The sequence below is a fragment of the Lates calcarifer genome, linkage group LG17 (genome assembly GCF_001640805.2).
Source record: "Lates calcarifer isolate ASB-BC8 linkage group LG17, TLL_Latcal_v3, whole genome shotgun sequence".
Classification (NCBI taxonomy): domain Eukaryota; kingdom Metazoa; phylum Chordata; class Actinopteri; family Centropomidae; genus Lates; species Lates calcarifer.
This window is the reverse complement of record NC_066849.1, coordinates 23,842,572-23,868,108: the sequence shown is the minus strand read 5'-3', so window position 1 is coordinate 23,868,108 and position 25,537 is coordinate 23,842,572. Positions and strand designations below refer to the sequence as shown.

At 36.6% G+C, this 25,537-nt stretch overlaps 1 protein-coding gene across 19 annotated transcripts in view; it reads left to right on the top strand.

Moving 5' to 3' along the window:
• The first annotated feature begins 1,759 nt into the window (after positions 1-1,759).
• The window catches only part of LOC108879552 (complement factor H), a 35,046-nt gene continuing 11,268 nt past the window's right edge, over positions 1,760-25,537 (top strand). The window contains exons 1-22 of one of the 19 annotated variants that reach the window (XM_051077083.1): positions 1,761-1,963; positions 2,075-2,257; positions 2,499-2,604; positions 2,792-2,868; positions 3,067-3,249; positions 4,062-4,244; positions 4,380-4,574; positions 4,722-4,901; positions 5,789-5,956; positions 6,186-6,353; positions 7,021-7,188; positions 7,373-7,537; positions 8,396-8,560; positions 8,966-9,154; positions 9,250-9,435; positions 13,820-13,925; positions 14,070-14,146; positions 14,424-14,615; positions 14,756-14,944; positions 21,884-22,072; positions 22,275-22,454; positions 22,940-23,278. In XM_051077083.1, coding sequence (XP_050933040.1) covers positions 1,894-1,963; positions 2,075-2,257; positions 2,499-2,604; positions 2,792-2,868; positions 3,067-3,249; positions 4,062-4,244; positions 4,380-4,574; positions 4,722-4,901; positions 5,789-5,956; positions 6,186-6,353; positions 7,021-7,188; positions 7,373-7,537; positions 8,396-8,560; positions 8,966-9,154; positions 9,250-9,435; positions 13,820-13,925; positions 14,070-14,146; positions 14,424-14,615; positions 14,756-14,944; positions 21,884-22,072; positions 22,275-22,454; positions 22,940-23,133 — 3,513 coding nt within the window. In that variant the 5' untranslated portion in view covers positions 1,761-1,893 and the 3' untranslated portion in view covers positions 23,134-23,278. Of the gene's footprint in view, positions 1,964-2,074; positions 2,258-2,498; positions 2,605-2,791; positions 2,869-3,066; positions 3,250-4,061; positions 4,245-4,379; positions 4,575-4,721; positions 4,902-5,788; positions 5,957-6,185; positions 6,354-7,020; positions 7,189-7,372; positions 7,538-8,395; positions 8,561-8,965; positions 9,155-9,249; positions 9,436-13,819; positions 13,926-14,069; positions 14,147-14,423; positions 14,616-14,755; positions 14,945-15,338; positions 15,525-15,726; positions 15,907-16,405; positions 16,728-20,889; positions 21,079-21,883; positions 22,073-22,274; positions 22,455-22,939; positions 23,279-25,537 lie in introns of those variants that run through there. The other 18 variants (XM_051077086.1, XM_018670845.2, XM_051077081.1 and 15 more) reach the window with 18 other exon arrangements.

Here is a 25,537-nt window from a genome sequence, read left to right as displayed (position 1 = left end):
TAATGTAATGACTGGTAAAATGTAAATTACTTTTAACAAAAATAACACAATATAGCTCAAGGTACAGGCTAATTGTCTGTTAGCACAGTCTTTTATTTCCCCTCTTGTTTTAAACTGTATGACTACAACCAATATGCATTTCTTTGTGTGTGGAAATAAAACAAAGTCATTTTTGCATTAGCACTGAAGTTTAGTGTATAATTTTTCCCATGAAATTCTTATTTTTGTCTGTAATGTTAGATGCTCAGTGACTTCAGTTGACTGCATTTGCTTTGACAGTAGGTAAGACAAAACAAAAAAGTTTTTGAAAGAGAGCATACAGCATTAAAGCAATGATGTTTTCCAGAGTTTCCACATGCTGCCAAATGAAGTTTCAGAGGCTGATCATGTAATTGCAACTTCCCTGGTTTAGGTAGACATCTTTGTTGCATTTCTTCCTCCATCCCTCTCTCCCCTAACAAAGACATTTAAATATACTGGACTTTAGTTTTAGTGGCCTATGATGACACATGTTCTGCTTTAGAGAGTTTTAGCTCCTGACCAGAAAAGAGATAGAAAACTTTTTGGGAGATACTAAATGTCAGCACACAAAATATCAACTATCTGCAGTTTTTGTCTAAACTAATAGGGCCCTTTAAAACCCTTATCAGTTCAACATTACTCCACATCTCTCTCTCTTTCTGCTTTGTCAGCAATGGAGGAGGAAGGTAATTTGCAAAGCTCTCACAATCCAAACAGTCATACAGGGATAGTTCAACAGTATAGCAACAAAGTTACTTTATCTACCGATGCTGAGTGCTTTGACAGAGAGAAACAATGAGGAAATCAATTTTCCCATAAGACAGATACAAAATTTAACCTGGTGGAAAAATGCAAACCATAGGAGAAAATGCTGTAAACACAACTCTCTGAATTTTCTTAGTATCTGACTTACAGACCCCTCGTTCTCATTGTGGTTTTTTTTCTGCCCACAAATTGGTGTCAGATGCTTTGAGGAATGAGTTTGTGCAATAAGAGTGTTTTCAGTGACACAAACACACACTTTGCTTTTGTTCAAAGGACATATTACCAGTAACAAAAAGTCATATTGAGAAATGTTTGAAAACCCTGCATTGCTTAACAGCTACATTCCAAATGAATTACAAATTGAGGTCAGAATCTGCGTTATTTGTTTCCTAGCCTTTTGGCAGCTGTTTTCAACCCTACAAAGCCAATCAACAGACATACATACATTTGTATAAACTGTGTCAAAGTGTAGCAACATTTATGCACAATAAAAGTTATTTTAAAATAATTATACCTTTGATGTAGTTTTGAACTGACAAACTCATATTTATTTAAGATTAAAAGAGTCAGAGCTGACATGCTGAAATACAGCGTACTTTGTTTGCTCAATTGATTGCTGCAAATGATTGCCAGGAAAGAAAAAAAAACAAATAAACATTTACAGGAATACTCTTTTTTTGTCACTGAATGATTAAAAAAAAAACACAACCTGACTACAGAGGAGCATGAAACCGCTGAAACATAAATTACATTTCTTTTTCTTTTTTTAAATACTGATGGTGTTTTGCTGAATTGTTTCCATTATTCACTGAGTTTACAATCGAAAACATATAGTCATATGTATGTGGATATAATATAAGGAATACATCCTGGAGTTTGTTAGTATTGTAAAGGACCCAATGTGTCATATAAGGTTCTCTGTGTGGTCACTTCCTCTAGTTTCTGTTCCCTGTGAGCCTGAGATTATATTTGGAGGCTGGAACAGACTTACGTAAATCATTGAGCAACCTCTTTTTGCCTGTGAAATCCACAGCTCTTTCTGTGTATAACAGTGTTTCAGTCTCTAGTTTCTACTTCTATTTGGCAGTTCAGGGTAATGAAGATAAAATGCATATAATAACCCAAAGTTGCATCCTATTTTTGTGGATACATACTCTGACCTTTGTGAAAAGTCAAGGTAAGATCAAGTAGTTTATGTAATTATTATTATTTAATATATTCTTTGATGTTTTGTCATTGGGCTGAACAAGGAAAAAGTATTGATATTTTGTTTATTGCTATCTTACAGATTGTACACTTCAACAGTTTTTACAGGGGGACCTGTATGATTCAAATTTTGACACAACTGGTCTGGAGACCAGCTACCCTGGTGGAAAACAAGTAAGAGTACCCTGTAATGTTGGGCACAGTGGCTTTTTCAAACTGATCTGTGTCGAGGGTGGATGGCAGTCTAGAGGCACTAAATGTCAACGTAAGTTATCATCTTTTTTAAGTAAATATTTACTCTACCATTATGTAGTAAGGAAAAAATAGAACACCTAAGATTCAACATGTCATGCTGTATATTGTGTTAAATTTACACCCATGTTTTGCTTTGAATTGCTGAATTTATACTATATGATAAAGTATTCAATGAGTATTCAAGCAGTTTGGGCCATTGCACCTCACTGCAACATATTAACTAATATTCTCTCTCATCCATATGTTTTAAGCGAGATCATGTGGTCATCCCGGCGATGCACAGTTTGCAGATTTTCATCTAGAGAAGGGAGATGATTTTGTCTTTGGGTCACAGGTTGTATACACCTGCCATAAAGGGTATGGAAATATTCATGATCATGGATTAGAAATTGATGCCGCTATTTCTTACATATTTTTGTGCTCTTCAGTATTATGTTGTATCCCTGCAGTTTACCCTGTATGAACAGGTGTGAAATGCAAATTTGCTCTCTCTTTATAAGATATTTCCATTTTTATATAATTTCACATTTCATGCTCATTTCAGTTATCAAATGGTCAGTCGGACAAACTTCCGGCGTTGCATGGCAGAAGGCTGGGATGGTGTTGTTCCTATCTGTGAAGGTAAGAACTGAAATGAAGGACCTAATTTACAAACAGTGGGAGATGTCACTCTGTGATTATTTCTTCATATCATCCATCCTCTGAAATATATAAAAAAAAACACTGTACTGCTTACCTACAAAAAAGTTAATATATTCATAATATACTTAAAGTTAATATATTCTAAAGATTTTTTGCTAAATTTGTTTTTCCTTCTAGCTCAACAGTGCCCTGTGATTCATGTGAACAATAATGTTCAGGTGATTGGGGACCCAGAGGAGGCGACCTATGGCAACGTAATTCGATTTAGCTGCAAGTCCAGCTCTGAAGTCCTTGAAGGGTCATCAGAGATCTATTGTAATGAATATGGAGATTGGAGTGCTGACCCCCCGATATGCAAAGGTACAGTAGGCTGAAAGTAAGAAAGGGAAAGAGGAAGACAGAAACACTCATACACGTATAAAAGACCATCAGCCAGTATTAATCAACCACTAACCACCTACTAGCCACTTGGTGACACCTTAAAAGCCAACAGAAATCAGTTAAGAGGAATATTTTCTCAAAGCAGACAGTTTGCTGTCTACAATATGCAGGATTTGTTGGTTGCTATTTGTTTCGAAACACACCTTTCAAACTTGGCTCCTCTTCCCTAGCTCAATGAGCAAAACACAATCAGAGAGAAGGCAGAAGCGGTTGATCAAGCTAAAGAATGAATGAAGAGAGGGTGTGAATTGTTTCACAGTGGTTATGTTCTAAAGTACAAATAAACACAGCTATACCTCAGCACAACCGTGCATGAAGGTGCTGGATTGCTGGATTTTGTATGAATGCAGCTCAAGCTCTCAGTCAAACAAACACAGACCTGTAGCTCTACATCAATGACAGAGAGACGCAGACAGCGATGTTACCTGGTCCCTACGTTTTTATAGAGTCCCTCACACCCTGGAGGGGGGTGAGTAGACAGATAAATACTCTGCAACACATTTCTGGTGGATTGTAAGTGATAACTGAGAGGAATTATTTTTGTATGAGTCTACACATTGTTTTAGGAAAATCCTGCATACCACACCTTCCTCTAGTGACTGCTCTCAGACCAGGGACATTATAAACTCTTGGTCACTCTCAAGTCAGGTTAATCAGTGGTTACTGTTAATCTGGCTTTTCATGAACAAATGTTGTAGTTATATTCACCCTTTTGTGTTATTCTTCAACAGAGATCAAATGTATAAAACCTAAGATTGAAAATGGAAATGTGCATGGAGATATCCAAGTGTATAAAGAGGATGAAATTCTGCATTTTGCGTGCAACAGGGGATTTAAACGTGCAGAGAACATTCCTTCAAAATGTACAAAACTAGGAACAAGAGCAGATTGGAGCCCCACACCTGTGTGTGAACGTAAGTATAAATTCAGTGATCCATATTTATTGGTCACATCACCCCTGGAGGTGAAAATTGGTGCTGTATGTATACATATCATGGTTGTTTTGATACAACTAACAGAAAATATATTTAATTTTCCAACAAATGCAGCAATAACATGTAAACTGGACCTGCCACCACTCTATGGAACCTCGTATGAACCTGCTTTCAGAAATGTGTTTTCAGCTGGTGAAACAGTAACAGTAACATGTGGAGAGAGGTTCTGGATTTCTGACCCTCGGAAAATCTCAGTAGTAACTACATGTGAAGAAAACGGAGAGTGGAGTGTCAGACCAGTATGCCAAGGTATAAAACTCCATGGGGTTTAGAAAGACCGTCTCCAGAGACAGATTATGAGATTGTTATTTTGTACTTTCTGGTGACTCATCAACACTCAACTAACAATCTTATCTTCATCGCTCGACATAAACAAGTGTCTCTGTCTTATTCTAGAGGTTAGATGCAGCAATCGGCGAGAACCAAACGTATATTGGTGGAATGTCTACTGGGGACAACAAATATCCTTGGGTGAGACTGTAAATTACAGGTGTAAGGAAGGCTACAGGAGCACAGATGGCACCAACCAGGCCACATGCACCAGAAATGGGTGGAGCCCAGATCCACTCTGTCAAGGTACTGTGAAATTAACCTTGTGTTAATGTCATTGCTGTTGATTTTATATTCAGTCCAGTTAGGATAAATGTTTTTACTCTATTGGCTGTTTTCCACCAAAAGGTGTCAAGTGATGTTTCTGCTAAATTTTGTAAATATATTTTGATAACAACCTAAAATCTAAAATCTCCAAGACAGATTTCAAATTGAAATTGTAGGAAACATAAATGCAACTGGATAACATCTTCTATTGACATAATGAGGTAATAATAATAATGTTGTTAATTGACGTATTTGGCAAGTCACAAATATGTAGATACAGAACATATCAGTGAAATGTTCACAGACAACATATTTGATTTCTGTGATAATATCTAATATTGCAGCATATAGTGACTACAGCATCAAAGTGTTATATTATTATGTGTAGGCTCTCACAGTCTCACATTTACAAATATATATTTAAACTGCAAAATGCTAAATTTCCTGCTATAATTCACTTGACATGCCAGAAAAAAATGTGTGATTCTCCAGAAGACACATTTGATACAGCAAATTCTGTTGAAAGTAACACCGTAGCAAGAACTGTGATGGTGCTTGATTCATCCTGAGCACAGTCACTTTGTTCCTGATAACTTCACTGTATAAACTGTAAGTGTGCAACAGTTTACCTGTTTGCTGTACAGTAAGTAATTAAGACTAAGACTACCATGAAAACACAATGCTGCATCAAAAGATAATAAATAATGAAGTTGCACAAATTGCACTCGGCTCCTCTGGAAACACATACATCAGTCTGCTGCTGTGCGACTTTAATTAAGAAGTAAATGTAGCCTCCATATGTAGTACTGCTGACAGTAACACAGGGAATGTCTACAACAGTGTATTATTGCATTTTTTTCTTTCAGAAATCACATGTGACAGACTTGATGTTGAGAATGCAAATATTCAAAACTATAAGCAGAAATACAGACTGCGTGAACAGGCCCATTATGTCTGCAAGGAAGGCTATGAAGGAGAATTTTCTCTAAGCTGTGGGCAATATGGTTGGAGAGAACGACCATATCCATGTAGAGGTAACAGTTTTTGGGTTTTTTTAATGTCTGTTAGTTTGTTTTGCTTTGTATTATTTTTCTATCTTTTTATTAAAGGTTGTATATGCATGCATGTAGAAATGATCTTTTTTTTACATTAATTTCTTACTGAAATATCTGAATATGTAACTGAATCTGAATCTGATTTACCAAGAAAGATAAAATGCAACTCCCACTTGCATGTCACCACTCACTATATATTATTTTCCAGAGATAACATGCCACAGACAATATTTTGAGAATGCAGACATTTCTGGAACCCCTAAGCACACATACAAGTACAATGACCAGGTTGAGTATGTCTGCAAGAATGGTTTTACGGGAAATTTTTCTATAACCTGCAAGAAAATAGGTTGGACTGGGTCTCGAGAATGTACAGGTAAGAAAATACACGAGACAGTTAAAAGGACAAATACTGTTTTTCCATCCTTTTTGTAAACTGTTAATGTTCATGATTACCCCCGTTTTTAACTGGCCTGCCGACACCTGTCAGGTTTGACAACTCCCAGTCAATTCCAAACACTGTAAAACAGTTTCAGCTAATTAAGATTATTTAGGAATGACACAGTAAAATGTTTGAAGTTGATCATTCGTTTCAGTTTTCTTGAAGATGCATCTCATTTTGTTATTTTGCTCTTGCAGCATTTCAAACTGATTTATTTATAAACTGATACTTGGGTACAACATGTTGATGTATCATTTCCATATTTATATTTTGAGAAGATTTTGAGAATGTATTAATGTGCTCATTCTGGAGGACAGCAGGATATGAGATAAGGCAAGGACAAGTACTTTATTTCCTTGAGGACAATCCTGATATGAAACAGTTTTAAAATATTGGAATTCATAAACACCTAAAAGGAGACTGCCCTCCTTAAATACTGTGGATGAAGGAGCTAGTCAGGGGATGCAGGAAATTAGAAACTGTGCACTCATCAAACTGTGTGTGCATGTGTGTGTGTGTGTGTGTGTGTGTGTGAACAGTGTATTTCACTGTAAAGTATTAGTTACAGATTAAATGTAACAATTGATTTGATTTCTTTCAGGAAAACAATGTAAAAAACTTGACATCAAAAATGCAGACATTGTTCGCAATGACAAGGAAATGTACAACAACGGTGAACGAGTTCTGTATAAATGCACATATGACAATGAAATGCGTTTTCCTATTGTCTGTGAGCAAGGTGTTTGGAATGACATTCGGAGCTGTCCAGGTAAGACTGTGCAACACAGTTACAAAATCTACGACAAATGCAGTTTAAAGAATCAATATAGTTAGATTTTTTCTATGCTGTTAAACAGAAACACACACACACATATAAATATATATCATTTTATCTGTATCTAATACCTACTTATCTGTATCTAATAACTAATGTATACATTTTTTTCTTTCAGAGAGACCATGTGAAAAACTTATCATCAGCAATGCAGACATTACTCACAATGAGAGGGAAACTTACAGCGACAAAGAAGAAGTCCAATATACATGCAGGAAAAATGAAAAACGTTTTACTGTTGTCTGTAACAAAGGACAATGGACTGACATTAAGAACTGTTCAGGTGAGATCATACAACAGATACAGTTACAACACCTATGACAAATACAGTCTAAGGTACATTTATAGTGCCATTTTGTGGTTTAATAGCAGTAAATATAGTAAATAAAACATCTACACTGGTGTAAAATTGCATCATTAGTTTGATTACCCAATGTAATCACATTAAGGATGAGTACGGAACATTTTCTACTTTGCTCTTTACCTCTGAACAAGACTAATTTTGTGCTTTAAAATGATGACTGCAGCTCATAAAGCATCCGTGAACATATACAGCACTTTTCTGTTTTAACAAAACTGACAATCCACAGTCATGACAGTGTCATTGTGAGGCTGTATTTAGGCACAGCAGTTAAGCTAAATGCTAATGCCATCATGCTAGCATACTCAAAATTACACTGCTAAAATGCTTATGTATGGGAGCTACTGTACTGTCTGTGTACCAGATGTCATACCAATCCTGTAGAGACAAATCACAATAAACCACATATTTAAACCAGTAGAGGAAAGAAGAAAAGACTGGATCACTAAAGTTAGTAGGATTCATCTGCTGGGTACCATGAATATCTGTGCAAAGATTTTGTATGAATTTAAATGGTGGATGAAAAGTTTGACCTGCTGGTGGTACTACAGCAAAAATCAGGGGAATACCAAAGTTGTTGGGATTCATCTTCTTAGGACAACAAATGTCAAATCACATTTATTTGAAATTCATCAAATAGTTTTGGAAATATTTCTATCTGCAACAAACTGGCAGATCAAAAGACCAACATTGTCATCCCTTGTTCTCTGTGACTAGCATAGCTAAGAATTCTTGTTCCAATCCTTTGATTGATGCTTTTTTTTCTTTTTATTTATACAGAGTGTCAAAAAGCTATAGTTCCACACGGATTTGTGGTTGGTCCATACAATGACACAGATACAGTGTATTACACCTGTGATGAAGATTATAAGCTTGTCACCAAAGGCTGGTGGGGTGAAGCCAAATGTATTGGTGGAGTGTGGTCTGGACTTCAACAATGTATTGGTAATGCATCAGTTTCATACTTAATGCCTTACAGGTCTAGTTATAACCAGCATGACTTTAGAAACACCTGTAAGACAAGACCAAAGAACATTTTACACACTAGAATTTTACACACTTGTCTTTGCACTCACTGTATCCAAGCAGTGTTCATCTTCCTCTGCTACTTGAACTGCATGTGCACGTATTGAGAGCTATTTAACTCATATCCTTCTACCATACAACTTATCAATCACCCCTTGTATAAAGCAAAATCTGATATGACGCCAGCCAATGCACATTTTGAGAAAGGCTACATGAATGAATTAAGTACTAGTTTGATTTTATTCAAACTTGACTTCTTGAAAGCACCAGCCCTGATATTGGGATCATTTTGAAATGAGGAGTTTTGTTGTTTGATATTTCTAGCAAAGAGCAACTGTGGAGGACCTCCTGTGATTCCCAATGGCAAAGTGATATCTCAACATAGTAATTACAAACCAGATGATAGCGTCCAGATTATCTGTAAGGAAGGATACAGCCCTCAAGTTGATCGCTTAACTTGTCTTGAGGGAAAATGGAATTCAAATGGAGCACAACTCAGAACAATCTGTGCACGTGAGTCATTTTCAGTCTTATTTTATCAGCTGTTACCATTTAAAAAGAGATTACTGAGTATAACCTAATACTGTACATGTTTTCATCTCTTTCAGCCACTGCCAAAATCTGCAGTCCCCCACCTAAAGTTGATAATGCAGTTGTTGTGTCTTCATATCAGAAGGAATACTTGTCTGGCTCTGAAGTAACTTATAGGTGCCGTGATAATTATACATTGGAAGGAGAAGCCACAATTACATGCAACGATGGGAAATGGGTGAAGAGGAACATTGTGTGTGCACGTACGTAGATCCGAAAGCATTTCACACAGTTGCCAACAGAAAGCTTTAAGAAGACTCCAGTTTTAAAGCTGAGTTAAGCAGGGCAGCTGATTTTTCAAGATTCTGAATTTCAGTCTGAATATATGGAGGAAACATGAAATTTAACTTTTACAGTTTTGTGTTCAGTGGTTTAGTGCCCCTTTGTAGCTATAGATACAGGTTACTGTTCAGATCTCTGCTGTGTTATACCTGGTGTCAACAAGGGGAAAAGCAACTTACTGGCATTAAGACATTTGTTAAAATACAAAATATGCTATATAAAACACAGCATTGTTTTAAAACATCATCAAGACCATTTAGCCAGAATTTAACTGATTCATACGAATTGTGAGGTAAGATTTTGGCTATCAGATAAATAATGCCTTCTAAGACGCTACAACTTTGTTCTCCAATCTCCAATGTACTATTAGTATATATAACATATATGAGGCCCTGCGATATACAGGCGATCTGTTCAGAGTATACCCCACCTCTCTCCCAATGTCAGCTGGGACTGGGTGCAGCCCACCCATGAACCTTAAGGATAAGCAGTATAGATAATGGATGGATGGAGATTTCACCACACACAAGATTATCGTCAACATACCATACCAGATTACAAATGAAAACTGCTACTAATAAGATCCACTATGATCATTTACAGTTAAAAAACTGCATCTTGTCCAAAATCACCCAGAAAATGTGATAGGCAGTCTCTGTAAATGATAAATATTCTATTTAATATATCAAATGTGATGTAACATATATTGACGTAAAAACATCCTGAAGAAGGAGAAATCTAGAGAAAAATAAAAAGTGCTTGTGTCACTATACTGGTTACATAGAACTGAATGCATGATTTACACACACTCTATGTTGAGATGTGAAACTGAACACAGAAATCTCCTCCCACAGGTCCTATTGAGGAACCGTGATTGCTGATTTTCTTCACAGTCCAAAAATGTCTCAGAAAAAATGCCAGGAAATGTTTGGTCAGAACACAGAAAAGGAAAAATTACCATGTGCATTATTCATACCAATGTCATCCTGATACATAATACATTATCCTGATACATCTGCTGGCAAAGGGAAACACTGAATAACTGAATCTAACAATCATTTGTGTGATAAAGTGATCTGATATTATTAAGCTTTGGCATATGGAATAAAAGAGGAGAACTTTCCTAAGGCTTTATTTGGTGTTTCTTCTGTATCTTTATTCTGAAACCCAGGCCTGTCTATGGTGATCTAAAAAAGTTACTGGGAGAAGCAAAACCTTTGACACTGAAAATAAAATTTGGCATTGAAAACAAAACCTGAAAGAAAAGAAATATTTGTAATTGGAAAAAGCTGTATTGGCATTGAAAAAAGACAAATTTAACACAGGCATCAAAAAGTTCAGTTTAAATATTCCTATTCAATTTTGATATTATAATGTTTTACAATGTCGAGCTGCAGAATAATTCATCATGTCTGTCTACTTTCAGTGACAGGATTTTATTGTTTTTTTGTTTTTTTTTTAAACAATGCCAGTATTTTTTCACTTTTCACTGGTTTTCACTTTTAACTTTCTGTCACTGTTTCCGTGGAGGAGGGAGGCTTGAGGGGAGGAGCAAGTGCCAATACAACTTTTTCCAATACAAAAATTTAAACGCCAGTTATTGTCTTTTCAGTTCAGGTTTTGTTTTCAATATCAAAATTTTAATGTCACTGTTCTAGCTCCATACAGTTAGCTGTGTTAGCACTGAACTGAAAGAGCTTGAAACATCCACAAGACAAAAATCAAAAGTGGCTTCAGCCTTTTAAAACTAGGTTTTATATTACAGAAACTATTCTGTGTCAGTGGTCTCTCTCGCAATGTTTGAATTTGAGGACAATCTCTCAAATTCCAATAACCCAGCACTGGCATCCAGTCAAACATGGCTGAATTACATTACATTTGTCAACTCAACACAATCAAAATGATAACCTCTTACTAATAATAACTTTATGTTCTACATCTCTAAGAAAATGTAACAAAAATTGAATTACATAACAACACAAAAATAGAGTTACATGAAAGCAAGATTAATTTTTTTATGGACCTGTGACACCTTTTATTCTGATACCTGGAGCTGTAGTATTAGTAGTGTTTTATCATTCAACCTACTAAATAGAGGGTTTGTCAGGTTCAATTTTTCATCTGTCTTCTGTAACTTGTCAGCCCAGTGGTAATGTAGCAGCTCTTACATTTGAAGGGTTTTTAAGATTAAGATTAAAATTAGGTTTCTGGTTAAAATTAGAATTACACTAATGGTAAGTAAGGTTAGCGTTGGAACGGGGGCTCTGCAGGTTGCAGGTTTAGGATGAATGTAGGTAAACACAATGTCCTCAAATTAAGAAAAACAAGTGACAGTGACGCATGTTTTTCAGGAATTCAAATCTGAAATTTCCTCAGCAGTACTGCCCAAGTATGAATCATTAATGTGTAAATAATTGGTACATTCAAAAAAAAACTAATCAAATTACTGAACATTCCCCTGAATGACTTTTACAATGGACTTTGTACAGTGTGTCAACAAATGTCACCACATGCCACATTGATTGTGGTAGTCAAACTGGGAAGAAATGCTTTAATTATCAGCAGATATTCACAGACATTGAGCTTTAGTCATAAACCAGTCTTGTGGTACTTTCAAATCAAACAGTTTATATTTGCCTTAATACAGCTGTGAATGTATTCGATTGTTTACTGTGATGTTTTAATTAGAATCTGTCAGGTCAAATTTAACTTGATTTATCATAAATGTTTCCTCAAATAGCATTTGATTTATTCCTCCCAACTTATGTCAAGTTGGTAGAGAGGTATGGTTTCTTTTACAGCAGCCTTAGTGGAGTGCGCAACAGTAGCCTCCCTTGTTTTATAAATTCATGACAGGATACCAAAAAAATATGTTATGAAGGGTGAAGAAGAAATTGTTTGTTATTGCACAAAAGATTCATTCTTTGAACTTTTCTGGCACTTACAGTAAAACCTATGTGAACAGTATGTGCTTGTGTGTCTTGCTATGGGTCATGTTGTGTTCATACAGTTGTTGTGCAGTCCCACTGGGCAGTCCATCTTGTGACCCTCAGTGCTCCCTGAGGACTGTGACAGGGGATAAACACACAGGAATTTTGCTCAGAAAACAGAGTTTGCAAAAGGAGTTACTCAGTTGGACTTGTGTTGTCGCTGCCCAGCTACTAGTTGAAATGCGAGGGTCTTTGGTACTTTTATTTCTCCAACTGTGGGGGAATGTGGAAGTTTCTTTATCACAGAATGGTAAGACTGAGTTTTTTTTTAAATACTTCAGTCTTACAATTTAGTTTTGTTAAGTATACAGTCAGTTTCAAACATTAGGGGTTGTAAAGAGATGAGACATTTAAAGATTGTATTGTCAGTACTGAATAGTGGTTTTGCTGTGTTAGATGTATTACTGTACATATTGCTCAAAATTGTATTCTTACATAGTCCCATAGCTACAGTTTTTCCTGTGTACATTTTTATAGATGACTCAAACTGGCATCTGCAGCACACTGCTGTTGAGAAGATGTCCAATTTCTTCTTCTTTATCAATGTTGTCATGTTGTTTGTTAGCATGTTCAAAGCTCCCAGATGTTCCTCATGCCTATGTGTCAGAAGAGACCAAAAGAGCTGAGTACGAAGAAGGACATGTGATATATTTCACTTGTGAAACTGGTTACATATCAGGTCCAACCATCAGATATGTATGCACAAGAGAAAATGGCTGGTTGGCAGTCCATCAGGGAAGGTGCTACTGTAAGTTTAATGGATTTCACTCCTGCTCTTTATTTTGTTGCAGTCTAGTTGTAATAGATCCTGTTGGCAGTAATGCAGCAGTGTTACTTTTTCAAACTTTGCTTTTTTAAAAGATCCATTACAATTTTAGATTGTTGTTGGGGGGAAAACTAAGTGATGAGAATTTGTTTGAGTAGTTTGACAGATTATTGAATTGTTTCATTGATTATTGTAATTGCATACAATTAATTGCCCATACTTGAGGGATTATAATTACAATGTGCATGCTAACATATCTGAATGAAACTGTCACTTAAAAAGAAAATTTCCCAAAAGTAACTTTAATTGATCAGAGTATGGTACTGAGAGAGTTGGGAAAAAAACGACCTTATGCTGCTGACAACAACTTCTAACTCGATTTAAACCTGCCTCTTCAAAGCCACCAACCAATAATATAGCTGCTGCTACAACAGTGCTATCAAATGAACAAAGTAAACAAAAAAACAATATCACTGTCACTTGTGCTTTCAAACAAAATACAACGAAAAAATCATCTTTTTTAGAAACTGTCTTTTTCCTTTTTTTCAGTAAAACCATGTGAACTTCCTGATGACACTCCCAATGGCTATTATCAGATTATCCATGGTGACGACTTTGTTTTTGGAGCGGTTATCAAGTACTTTTGTAATGAAGGGTATGTGGATATAGAGGGATTTAAAAGCCAGATTCAGTATGATTATTTTATAGCATTTTATACCAAAAGACTGATTGATTGATGGTGTTGTAATCTGGTGTTTTTATCTGAAAATGGAAAGCTTTATCACAGTGTTTATTGCAGGTATCAGATGGTGAGTAAGGACAACACCCGAACTTGTTTGCTTGACAAATGGACCAATCATGTGCCAATATGTGACCGTAAGTCAAGCAGCACCACCTGTAGGTTGATTACATTATCTGGGAAAAAGCCTATGTTTCAACATTAGGTAACACTGAGGATATAAGAAGAATGAATGTGGTAAAACACCTCTCACACCAGGGACCCCTCCCACTTTGCAACTCTGTAGGGAGGCTCTGCTCTCTGTTTAAACCCCACTGTGGGACTGTGGCTGATACAATCAGTTTATTTATACATCAAATGATTGTCTTGTATTTTTCCCCTCAGTGACCTTACTGACTGTTTGTGTTTACTCAGCTTTGAGCTGTGACCCCCCACCAGCAGATGAAGAAATTACAGTAAAAGGTTTACCAGAAAATGATGATCCTATTCTTCCTGACCGCTTCCTTACATTCAGCTGTGATGGTCCTGGGAAAATTCTGAACGGCAGTTCAGTGCTGATATGTGGGATAGACGGACAGTGGGATAATCCATTCCCCACTTGTGAAGGTAAACGCTTATAGATTAACAACCATATTGAGCATGTTGTAATACTCCAATGACTTGATAGATTATAATGGTGATATTAACCCTCTTCCACTGAATCGCACAGAATTTTTAATTTGTCAATATCTGTTTCATTCTTTCAGACATCAGTTGTAAAGTTGGTGTGTTGCCTGCTCATCTCAACGCAGCTGGATTATCACCAGCAAATGAAACAGTGAAGGTTGGACATAGATTAAAGTTTCACTGCGACAATGGGTACTGGCTGGACGGGTCGAAAGAAATTCAGTGTTTACAAACTGGGCAGTGGAATGCCCCTTTTCCAACTTGCTCTGGTATGTTCACTTTCATTGGAGGGTAATTCCATTATCATTGATTTCTCCCATGCTAGTATTTGCATATTTGTGTTTACCCATCTTTTTAGGCAAACTTGAATAATAATGAAATTCATAGTACAACTCAGAGGGGATAGTAAAAACTAATTACAATTAGATGGGGATGAATTTTAATTATAATATTATTTCACTCAGCTATTTTCACTGTGTTCACAAGTTAGTTCTTAACTCTGTCTGGCTGCTGTTAGATGCTAATCAGGTAGTGTACAGTAGATTTTTAGAGCTTCTGAGACAAATGTGAGACTAAAGAATTGTAAAATTGCAGCCTGATAAATCATAACAGTGAACTAAAAGCACTATAAATATGAAAAACTAATTCTCTTCTTCGAAACAGAGAGCTGCAGAGTCACAGGAATACCACAAAACGTAAACACCATCCCACGTGTACCAGCCTATGAACAAAGAAAAGGACAAAAGTTAAGGTTTTCTTGCCGCCTACGTGGTCATGTTCTTCACGGGAAAGCACAAGTTGAATGTTTAGAAAATGGACAGTGGAGTGATCCCTTTCCAACATGTGGACGTACGTCACATTTTTTGCATCCTCTTGCTACTTATTTAAGGAAATGATAGGAAAAGATGTGCTGTGCTTATTTATTTTTGTGGTTGTTAACATTTACATTTACTTCACCAGCCACAGAACGTGTAACTGCAGATAAGAGTCAAAGATCTGTTACTCTAAGTTTTATAACATGTACTCTCTGTCACTGCCCACATTCTCTTAGCTCCTTTGGGTTGTGAGAGACCTCCACATCTTCCAGATGGAGACACCACAGAAAGGCTTAAGTTCAAGTACAGTCATGATGAGAGGGTTGAATACATCTGTCAGAATTACTACATTATGCAAGGTGGGCCCTTCAGAACATGCAACAATGGTCACTGGACTGGAGCAATAAGATGCCTCAGTAAGTTACAACCCACTTTATATTCTTTTTTTTTTGCATTCTATGAGGATTTAGCTTAGGACACGATTAATGTTAAGATATTAATTATACAGTGCTATTACAAATTGCAGTCAATAGATATTAACATCATAAAGGTAGACAAACAATAGAGGTCAGAAATAGGCAGTGATGTGTCAGAAATTGCTGACAAAAAAATGCTGACAGTGCAGCACAGCTCTGCTCTACCAAGCCAAATACAGTAACTAACCTGCATGTTTGGTGAAATTAGAGTGAAGGCAGAAATCTGACTTTTCAGTATCTGTTTTATGTTATAATCTTTTCAACACTGTCAGAGAAATGTATAATTTAAATGAGACCACATGTAAAATCATCACAGAGAGGCTGACAACTACTCAGTTATATATGACACTAGGAACATAGTTAGCTAGGAACACATTTACTCACAGGCAACAGTGTAACCCAGGGACTATTTATGCTATATATCTGTCATCTTTTACAGAACCTTGCACTGTGGACAGACAACTCATGAGCAGACATAACATTCAATTCAGATATACCCGTGACGACAAGCTGTATTCAACCCATAATGATGAAATAGAGTTTGTCTGTATCAGAGGAAAACACCATGTTGGCACATATGCAATGCGTCAGAGGTGTGTTGATGGTGAGATGAACCTGCCTTCTTGCCAATAACCATTTCTAGTCAGCTGGAAGTGTCTGGACAAACATGCAAATGATTAATCAGAGTAAGGAGTCAAACTCATCCAGTGTCTGTAATTAAGTTGTGTGTGGTCATTTTAATAAAGATATACGCTCTCTCACTCTGTCTCCTGCCTCTATGTGTCCCATCTTAACTTCTTCTTGTGCAGAGAGGAAGAGCGTTACAGGTCTCGAGATACTTCTGTTGTGATTGCTATATAATTTGACTTGACTTGATTGAAAAACTGTTCATCTCAGAGAGACAAAAATACAATAACTACATATTTATCTGTCTGTAAGCCATGCTATATATTCAAATACAGACATCATTATACTTGGAATAGTTCTGGATGAAAATCAACCTTATTGTTGGGTCTACTGGTTCCAGCTTGCTCTCCTTTATAATTCATGTTCCTGGGGTGGAAGTCTCTTTAAGAAAGTTAATTTTACCTGCTTATGGAGGCAGACATTAATTATACTAAACCTAAAAAGCAACAGCAATTCCTGTAAGTCTCTTTAATGTGCACATATTTTTTGTAGATGTCATTCAGTCATTCTAGCTGTATTATAGGCCTACAAGTGTGTGTCAAACAACCTACACATAACATTTTCACAGCAAACATCACTTTACAAAAAACATCTTCATAGAAAGAACATCTTGAGTTGCATTCATTTATCTACCATCATTTATAACAGTGTCATCAGTTATGATGTGTTTTTGAGAGACACCTCTTAATACATATGACTGGGAAACATTCTGATCTTGGTTGAAGGACAAAGCTGGTGATGTTTTATATTTTTGTTACTGTCAACATCCCGAGAAAAGACCGAAAATAATATTCAAAAGGTCATTTGGTCTCTCTTGCCACCATGTTCTCTAATCCTTACCCCAATAGTAGTTTGAAATATGTGTGGCAAAACATTTTAGGCCACTCAGAACTATTTTTCTAGCCTGAGATCCTTAATGATGTTGCTTCTGTGTGGGCGTAGTCATCAGTGGTGGAAAGTACATTCACTAAAGAACTGTACTTAAAGGAAAAGGCTGGCATAATTCAATTCTTTCTCTTTTTCAACTGATACTGTAAAAAGACCAAAATCAGCAATTCATCAGTACATCCCTCTTTAGTGAATACTTCATATTGAGGACACCAGCCTGTCTGTTGCTCTCTACCTCAAGCCCATTATTCCTACTGAAGAAATGTTAACTGTATTAGCATGTATTTCTCAATCAGGAGTAAATCATGCATTTATGGTGGACTATTTTCAGCCATGGACCTGCTGCTTTAGTGAGTGAGTTTATGGCAGCTGAGTGGTTTATGTGGGATCAAATCCAAATAAACTACAGTACCCATGGCGAGCATAATGAAGGAATGTGTCAGCCAGTGCAGAGGTGTAAGTAACTGATGCATTTTCAAGTCTTTTCAGACAACAATAGAGTTCTATGCAACAGAAGAATACAGTAATATATCAGGCTTTGTCCAGAGGAAATACTCAATTTAGTGTTGGTTTCTGTAAGGGAGTTAGCACATTTATATGAAAATAAAAACCAAAAAAATAATTTAATTTAAACTCTTTAAAATATCTGTCTGAGAACATAATTACAACCTCTCATGAATGAGACTGATAAGATACTGAACGAATATTAGAGTGTGTAAGTTGAATTTGGTGCTATATGTAAGAACCTCTGGAACTTTAAGTATTGCAAACAGTGCATGTGTTGGACAGGGGGGCAGTTCATGTTTTGAATCTCAGTGATCCCCAGGGAGTCAAGCAGGGAGCACGCAAACAGGAATCAGCTCAACATTTGTGAAAGGAGCATGTACTTGTGTTTAATAATTCTGTTTCTCCACCTGTGGGGGAATGTGGAAGTTTCTTTATCACAGAATGGTAAGAAAGTTTTTTTATTTTTGTTTTTGTTTTTAATTTACTACTTAAATCCTACAGTTTAGCTCTGTGGAAAGATAAACAGAGTTTTGGTTAATGGGGGACACTGCAGGTAAAGAGAAGACAGAGACTGCTGTGTAAATATGTTTTGTAGAAATTCCTCAATACAGAAGAATTCATACATGCTGCAATCATCATCTAGTTTAGATAGATAGATAAAACTATTTCTCCACATAATATTGTAAATACTGTAAAAAGCAAAAGATTTTTTTCCACACTGAATGGTTCCGAATAAAAAATCTTTTCAGTTAAGGTGACTCATAGACTTGAGAAGAATTATCGGTTTCTAATTTTACATGAATGTTGAATTTTAAAATGCCAGTGTTTGTGTACAGATATATCATTAACTGGTGTAACAGTATTGCAGTTTGGATACAGGCCAGTTTATGTGGTGTGTTAGAGTATACTGCCCTTTTGTTTTAAATTTTATTATTGCAAAAAACCTACTACCGTTATTTCTTATTTACACCTACTTAAATTCTATTAGTTCTTTTTACTGGTCTTTTTAGAGACTTTGTGAGTTCACATTTTTGTGTCTTTCATGTCTTATTGATGCTTTTTCAAGATTTGGTTTAGCTAACTAATGGTCAGACTGCACACCACCTGTGTTAGAAGGTGGAGTATATGAAAAAAAATGTCTAACAGTTGAAGATCGTGCACTTAAAAGACTGCTTTTGCGGTCTTTATAATTATGTTCGGAGCTCTTCATCATTGCAGACCTCCTTTCATTTTGAAGTTGTATTCAGTTCCCTTCCGCAAACAGTTGATGAAGTTGAACAATGAGAGATTTTGGAAATGTTCTCATGGTGCTTTGTTTTTGTCTCTTAGCATGTTCAAATCTCCCAGATGTTCCTCATGCCCATGTGTCAGAGGAGACCAAAAGAGCTGAGTACCAAGTAGGAGATATGACCCATTTCATTTGTGAACCTGGTTATATATCAGATCAGATCTCCAAATATGTGTGCAAGAGTGATGGCTGGCTGGCAGTCCGTCAGGGGAAATGCTACTGTGAGTTAGATGGCTTACTGTTCTCCTTTTTCATCATTGACTGAGTGACTGCTGGTGTTCGTGATTTGGGTGTAATCGATCATGTTGAGGAATTGCTATGTGATTTTGTCTTAGTGGATCCATACTATGAAATAAGCCAATTAATATGGACCCCATTCAGTGAGGGCATTTGTTAACCACTTTTATTGATATGCCTATTTTAGTAAGGGTTGTAAGCCAGCTCACCTCCCCAAAATTACTTATATAAGGGGGTTAGATCCACAGTATCAGAAAAGGGAACTTGATCAAGATCAAGTGATTGGTAGCCCTTCAGTTTTGTGGTCATTGTTAATCTCTTACAGTAAATTTTGGATGAGCCTACCCTACCCTGCCCCCTTTTTAAATACATATAAATGCGCCACACCTGATGGGTAATTGTGTGTGATTTCCTCTTCTTTTTTGCATGTTGCCACATTGTTGGCTAGCATGTTCAACGCTCCCAGATGTACCTAATGCCCACATTTCAAAGGAGAACAAAAAATCTGAGTACCAAGGAGGAGACATAATTCATTTTACTTGTGAAACTGGATATACATCAGGTTCAGCCATCCAATATGTATGCTCAAGCGAAGGCTGGCTAGCAGTTCGTCAGGGAACATGCTACAGTAAGTTGATCAGTTTTCTGTTCTCCAATCTCAGTCAGCAATTAATATTTTTAAAAGATACATTTCCAAGTCTTACTCAGAAATGCCCTTCATGACATGTGATGGCAAATTTTCTCATTAAAAAAGCTTTTGTTCATTTACAAAAGCCCCAGTCATTAGTGTCACTCTGTCTATTTCAGACAGAGAAATATTTCCACAACATTCTGCTTTATGAACTAATGTGTGCAGAATATGTGCCCTGTGAATTGTAGGGTGCTTATACATCCACATATTGCATTGTTCAGTGTTTCCTTTTTAATTTAGTAAGTTAATGACTGTGTGTGTTTGTGTGTTGTAGTTGTAGCTTCAGGCTGTGAACCCCCACCTGCAGATGGACAGGTTACAGTAAAAGGTTTACCAGAAAATGAGGAACCCATATTTCCAGATCACGTCCTTACATTCAGCTGTGATGGTCCTGGGAAAATTCTGAACGGCAGTTCAGTGCTGATATGTGGGACAGATGGACAGTGGGATAATCCATTCCCCACTTGTGAAGGTAAACCCTTAAGGATAAAAAAAAACAACAAAAAAACATGTTGAGCATGTTGCAATACTCCAATGACTTCATTCATTATAATGATGACATTAAGCCTTGTCCATTGAATCTCACAGTATTTATTATTTGATAATATCTGTTTCATTCTTTCAGACATCAGTTGTAAAGTTGGTGTGTTGCCTGCTCATCTCAACGCAGCTGGATTATCACCAGCAAATGAAACAGTGAAGGTTGGACATAGATTAAAGTTTCACTGCGACAATGGGTACTGGCTGGACGGGTCGAAAGAAATTCAGTGTTTACAAACTGGGCAGTGGAATGCCCCTTTTCCAACTTGCTCTGGTATGTTCACTTTCATTGGAGGGTAATTCCATTTTCATTGATTTTACCCATACTTTTATTTCCATATTTGTGTTTACCCATCTTTTTAGGCAGACTTAGTGAAATGCACAGTACAACTCATACATGGTAGTAAAAACTAATTAAAAAATCAAATTAACAACAAATATTATATGAGCCCTTTACCCTCAAGAATCTGTATATAAACCAGTAATTGTTCTAACTATTGGCCTCTTGGAGGATGTGGAAACTAATATAGCAATCGTCTTAGCAAAGACTTGCCTGTTTACATGTGCAGCAGATATCGAGCAACATTAGCACTTATTCCTTGTTGCTGTGTTTCTGGCCACCTGGCAAATTAAACTCCATTATTCACTCTCTCTTAGCTCAGATCTGGTCTCCACCAACACCAAAAATATTTGGCTTTTTATCTGCTAAATGCTCCATTATGTTCAGCAGATAGTAGCACTATACACTAAGCAGCACATGCTTGTCTGCTGCTTAGTGCTGAGCAAGCTGTCACTTAAAACAATGCTAGAACAGTAAAAGTGATCCAAAACAGTGAGGTTGCAGGCCAAAAAAATCTAAATAATGAGCTAAGAGAGGCTATAAATAAATGTCTGTGGGTTCATAACCATGACCCCTCTCACATAAAAGTAGTCATGTGATTCACTGTTAATATAAAAATACTGATTGTAGCTCATTAATAAATACTGTTAATTTCATTATTAAAGTTATGACTACATATGTTTGTGCTACTGTTTAACCTGTATAAACCAATTGATAAAGCTCTCTCTCTTCTTCAAAGCTGAGAGCTGCAGAGTCACAAGAATACCAGACAACTTAAACACCATCCCACGTGTACCAGCCTATGAACAAAGAAAAGGACAAAAGTTAAGGTTTTCTTGCCGCCTACGTGGTCATGTTCTTCACGGGAAAGCACAAGTTGAATGTTTAGAAAATGGACAGTGGAGTGATCCCTTTCCAACATGTGGACGTACGTCACATTTTTTGCATCCTCTTGCTACTTATTTAAGGAAATGATGGGAAAAGATGTGCTGTGCTTATTTATTTTTGTGGTTGTTAACATTTACATTTACTTCACCAGCCACAGAACGTGTAACTGCAGATAAGAGTCAAAGATCTGTTACTCTAAGTTTTATAACATGTACTCTCTGTCACTGCCCACATTCTCTTAGCTCCTTTGGGTTGTGAGAGACCTCCACATCTTCCAGATGGAGACACCACAGAAAGGCTTAAGTTCAAGTACAGTCATGATGAGAGGGTTGAATACATCTGTCAGAATTACTACATTATGCAAGGTGGGCCCTTCAGAACATGCAACAGTGGTCACTGGACTGGAGCAATAAGATGCCTCAGTAAGTTACAACCCACTTTATATTCTTTTTTTTGCATTCTATGAGGATTTAGCTTAGGACACGATTAATGTTAAGATATTAATTATACAGTGCTATTACAAATTGCAGTCAATAGATATTAACATCATAAAAGTAGACAAACAATAGAGGTCAGAAATAGGCAGTGATGTGTCAGAAATTATGCTGACAGTGCAGCACAGCTCTGCTCTACCAAGCCAAATACAGTAACTAACCTGCATGTTTGGTGAAATTAGAGTGAAGGCAGAAATCTGACTTTTCAGTATCTGTTTTATGTTATAATCTTTTCAACACTGTCAGAGAAATGTATAATTTAAATGAGACCACATGTAAAATCATCACAGAGAGGCTGACAACTACTCAGTTATATATGACACTAGGAACATAGTTAACTAGGAACACATTTACTCACAGGCAACAGTGTAACCCAGGGACTATTTATGCTATATATCTGTCATCTTTTACAGAACCTTGCACTGTGGACAGACAACTCATGAGCAGACATAACATTCAATTCAGATATACCCGTGACGACAAGCTGTATTTACTCCATAATGATGAAACTGAGTTTATCTGTACCAGAGGAAGACGACATGTAGGCACATATGTCATGCGTCAGAGGTGTGTTGATGGTGAGATGAACCTGCCTTCTTGCCAGTAAAGATTTCTAGTCAACTGGAATTGATAACATGAGCTGTCTGGACAAACATACATATGATTAACCTGAGTAAGATTCACGTACTGATCCAGTGTCTGTACTTAAGCGGTGTGTGTGGTCATTTTAATAAAAGATATATGCTCACTTACACTGTTTTCTGCTTTAACACACATTATGACAACAATGTCTGTGTCCCATCTTGACTTGGGAGAGTCTTGTCATCTTTTCTGGAGAAAACTGCTCATCTCAGAGAGACAAAAATACAATAACTGCAATATACAGCTAGCTGTCTGTATGCCATGCTGTATATCAAAGTATGTGCATTCTGTATTTTACAAGCTATATTCAGCCCATGGTGCTGAAATCGAATTCATCCGAATCAATGGAAGACAGAATAAACATGTAAATGAGTCAGACATGTTATAAAGTACAGATAGTAGCTGAACTTATGTGTCTGCTTTAGTGCTGTCAACTGTGGCACTTATAATAAAAAAAACAATATTCACTCCTGTTTTCTTTTTCTACAGTCAGTATTATGAGTGATAAAGATCTACATAGTTCCCCTGTAAGCATATGGTTAAGTAGATCAGAAATTACTTTCTATTTATTAGACATCCAGTCATTTTGTGCAATTAAATCAGTGTTTTCAGATGGTGATATAATGATAAACTGTTGACCTGCCATTATTTTTGTCAGTTTTTAGGTCAAATTGGAAACCAGGAAACCAGGATTGCAAAAAACGTTTTCCTTCTCAGACATAGAAGTCTTCATCAAGCTGTTAATGTGATGACTTTGTCATTCACACATACAGTATCTGTCTGTTACATTAGGTTAGGTTCATTATGACTCCATTCAGACATGTCAGCACACTTATGGAAAGAGGCAATAATTGCATAATATGTAGCACCTGGTGCAAGAGAGAGTACAGAGTGTGTGGTGAAACAACTGTTTCTCATTTATTCCCAAATAGATCAGACACTACTACATCACTGATTGATTTAAACTTCTTTTGCTGTTGAAGCCTTAATTAATGACCAGCACAAGCACCCTGGTTGCTCACCACCACTTCTCACACCAATCATTTTTAGATCAGTTGCATAATTTAAAATTATTAGAGTGAATTCTGTTCACACGCTGCATGAAGCATTTTACTGGATATTTGATTATTCAACATTTGGCATGAATACAATATGAAAATATTGAGAGGGCATGCTGGTCTGAATATTACTTTAAGAGTTTTTTTTCCCCTTCTGCTCAGGTCACAATGCAACGGTTTTTATAGCTCAATCTCAACAACTTAAAATGGACTCTTTCAATATCTTAACAGATTTTGTACTTAAGTGATAATGATTGAGGCCACTCTCCATAGTTTAAAAATATATATATTACATTTAACTAACAAATCTGCAGATGTGTCTCAGAAATCAAGGACAAATGCAGTCACCAATCAACATTAAAGAGTTTTAGCTGTGCAGCTGAGAGAAGGTTCTCTACTTCCACCATCACCCTAATAAACAACACCTGCAGCCACCAGCTCTGCACTGACATTAACATTTCTTTGAGACAGCTAATTAAACAGCAGCTAATGCGAACGTTGGCTATGTAATGACCGTAATCCCTTCCTATCTAAGACTGAACTGAGGAAAATATTAATTGATGGCATATTAGGTTTTTGGGCAGACTCTGAAGATGAATTGTCCAAGTTTGTCATTTCTTTAAATAAAATTACTTCTTTTCTCAAATTTACAGTGGAAAGCAGCCCAAACAGAATCATCTGGTATTCAGAAATCTGCATTCTGCATGCTAAAAGCAACTGTCCTCACCACCTTAACATTCCCAAAAGGCAGTTCATGTTTATGGTGAAATTGTTCCACCCTTGATGATTTTAATCACAAAGCAGAAGAGATGTGAGCTGGCTTCATTCACTGGGACTACCCTTATAACTTTATTGATTTGGTATATGAGCAAGCAAAGAAAACACCCAGAGATAAACTACTGGTAAATAAAAATACAAACAACAAATCTATCTTATTTATGGTTTGTCACAGATTTTAATCATTGTTCTAAACAAATCAATGAAACATTGATCTGAAACAGTGCTTGAAGAAATAAGGTCACACCACTATTGCCTGTCAGACTTGCTCCAAACATAAAAGATGGACTTGTGCATTCAGGAAGCCTCCAAGCCACAACTGGCACTGTCACGAAAAGGCACATGTGGCGAGTGTTCCCAATGTTCTCTGTGCAATAGTACAACAGACTGTAAATACTTATCAACTGTGATTCCACCAGTGTTGTTTTCGTGTACTGCCCTTGTGTTGAAAATCATACGGAGGGGTTTCTAAGTCTGACTTAGTAAGATTGTCATTGTGATTTTTAACAGTAACGAGGTTACTTTTGCAGACAT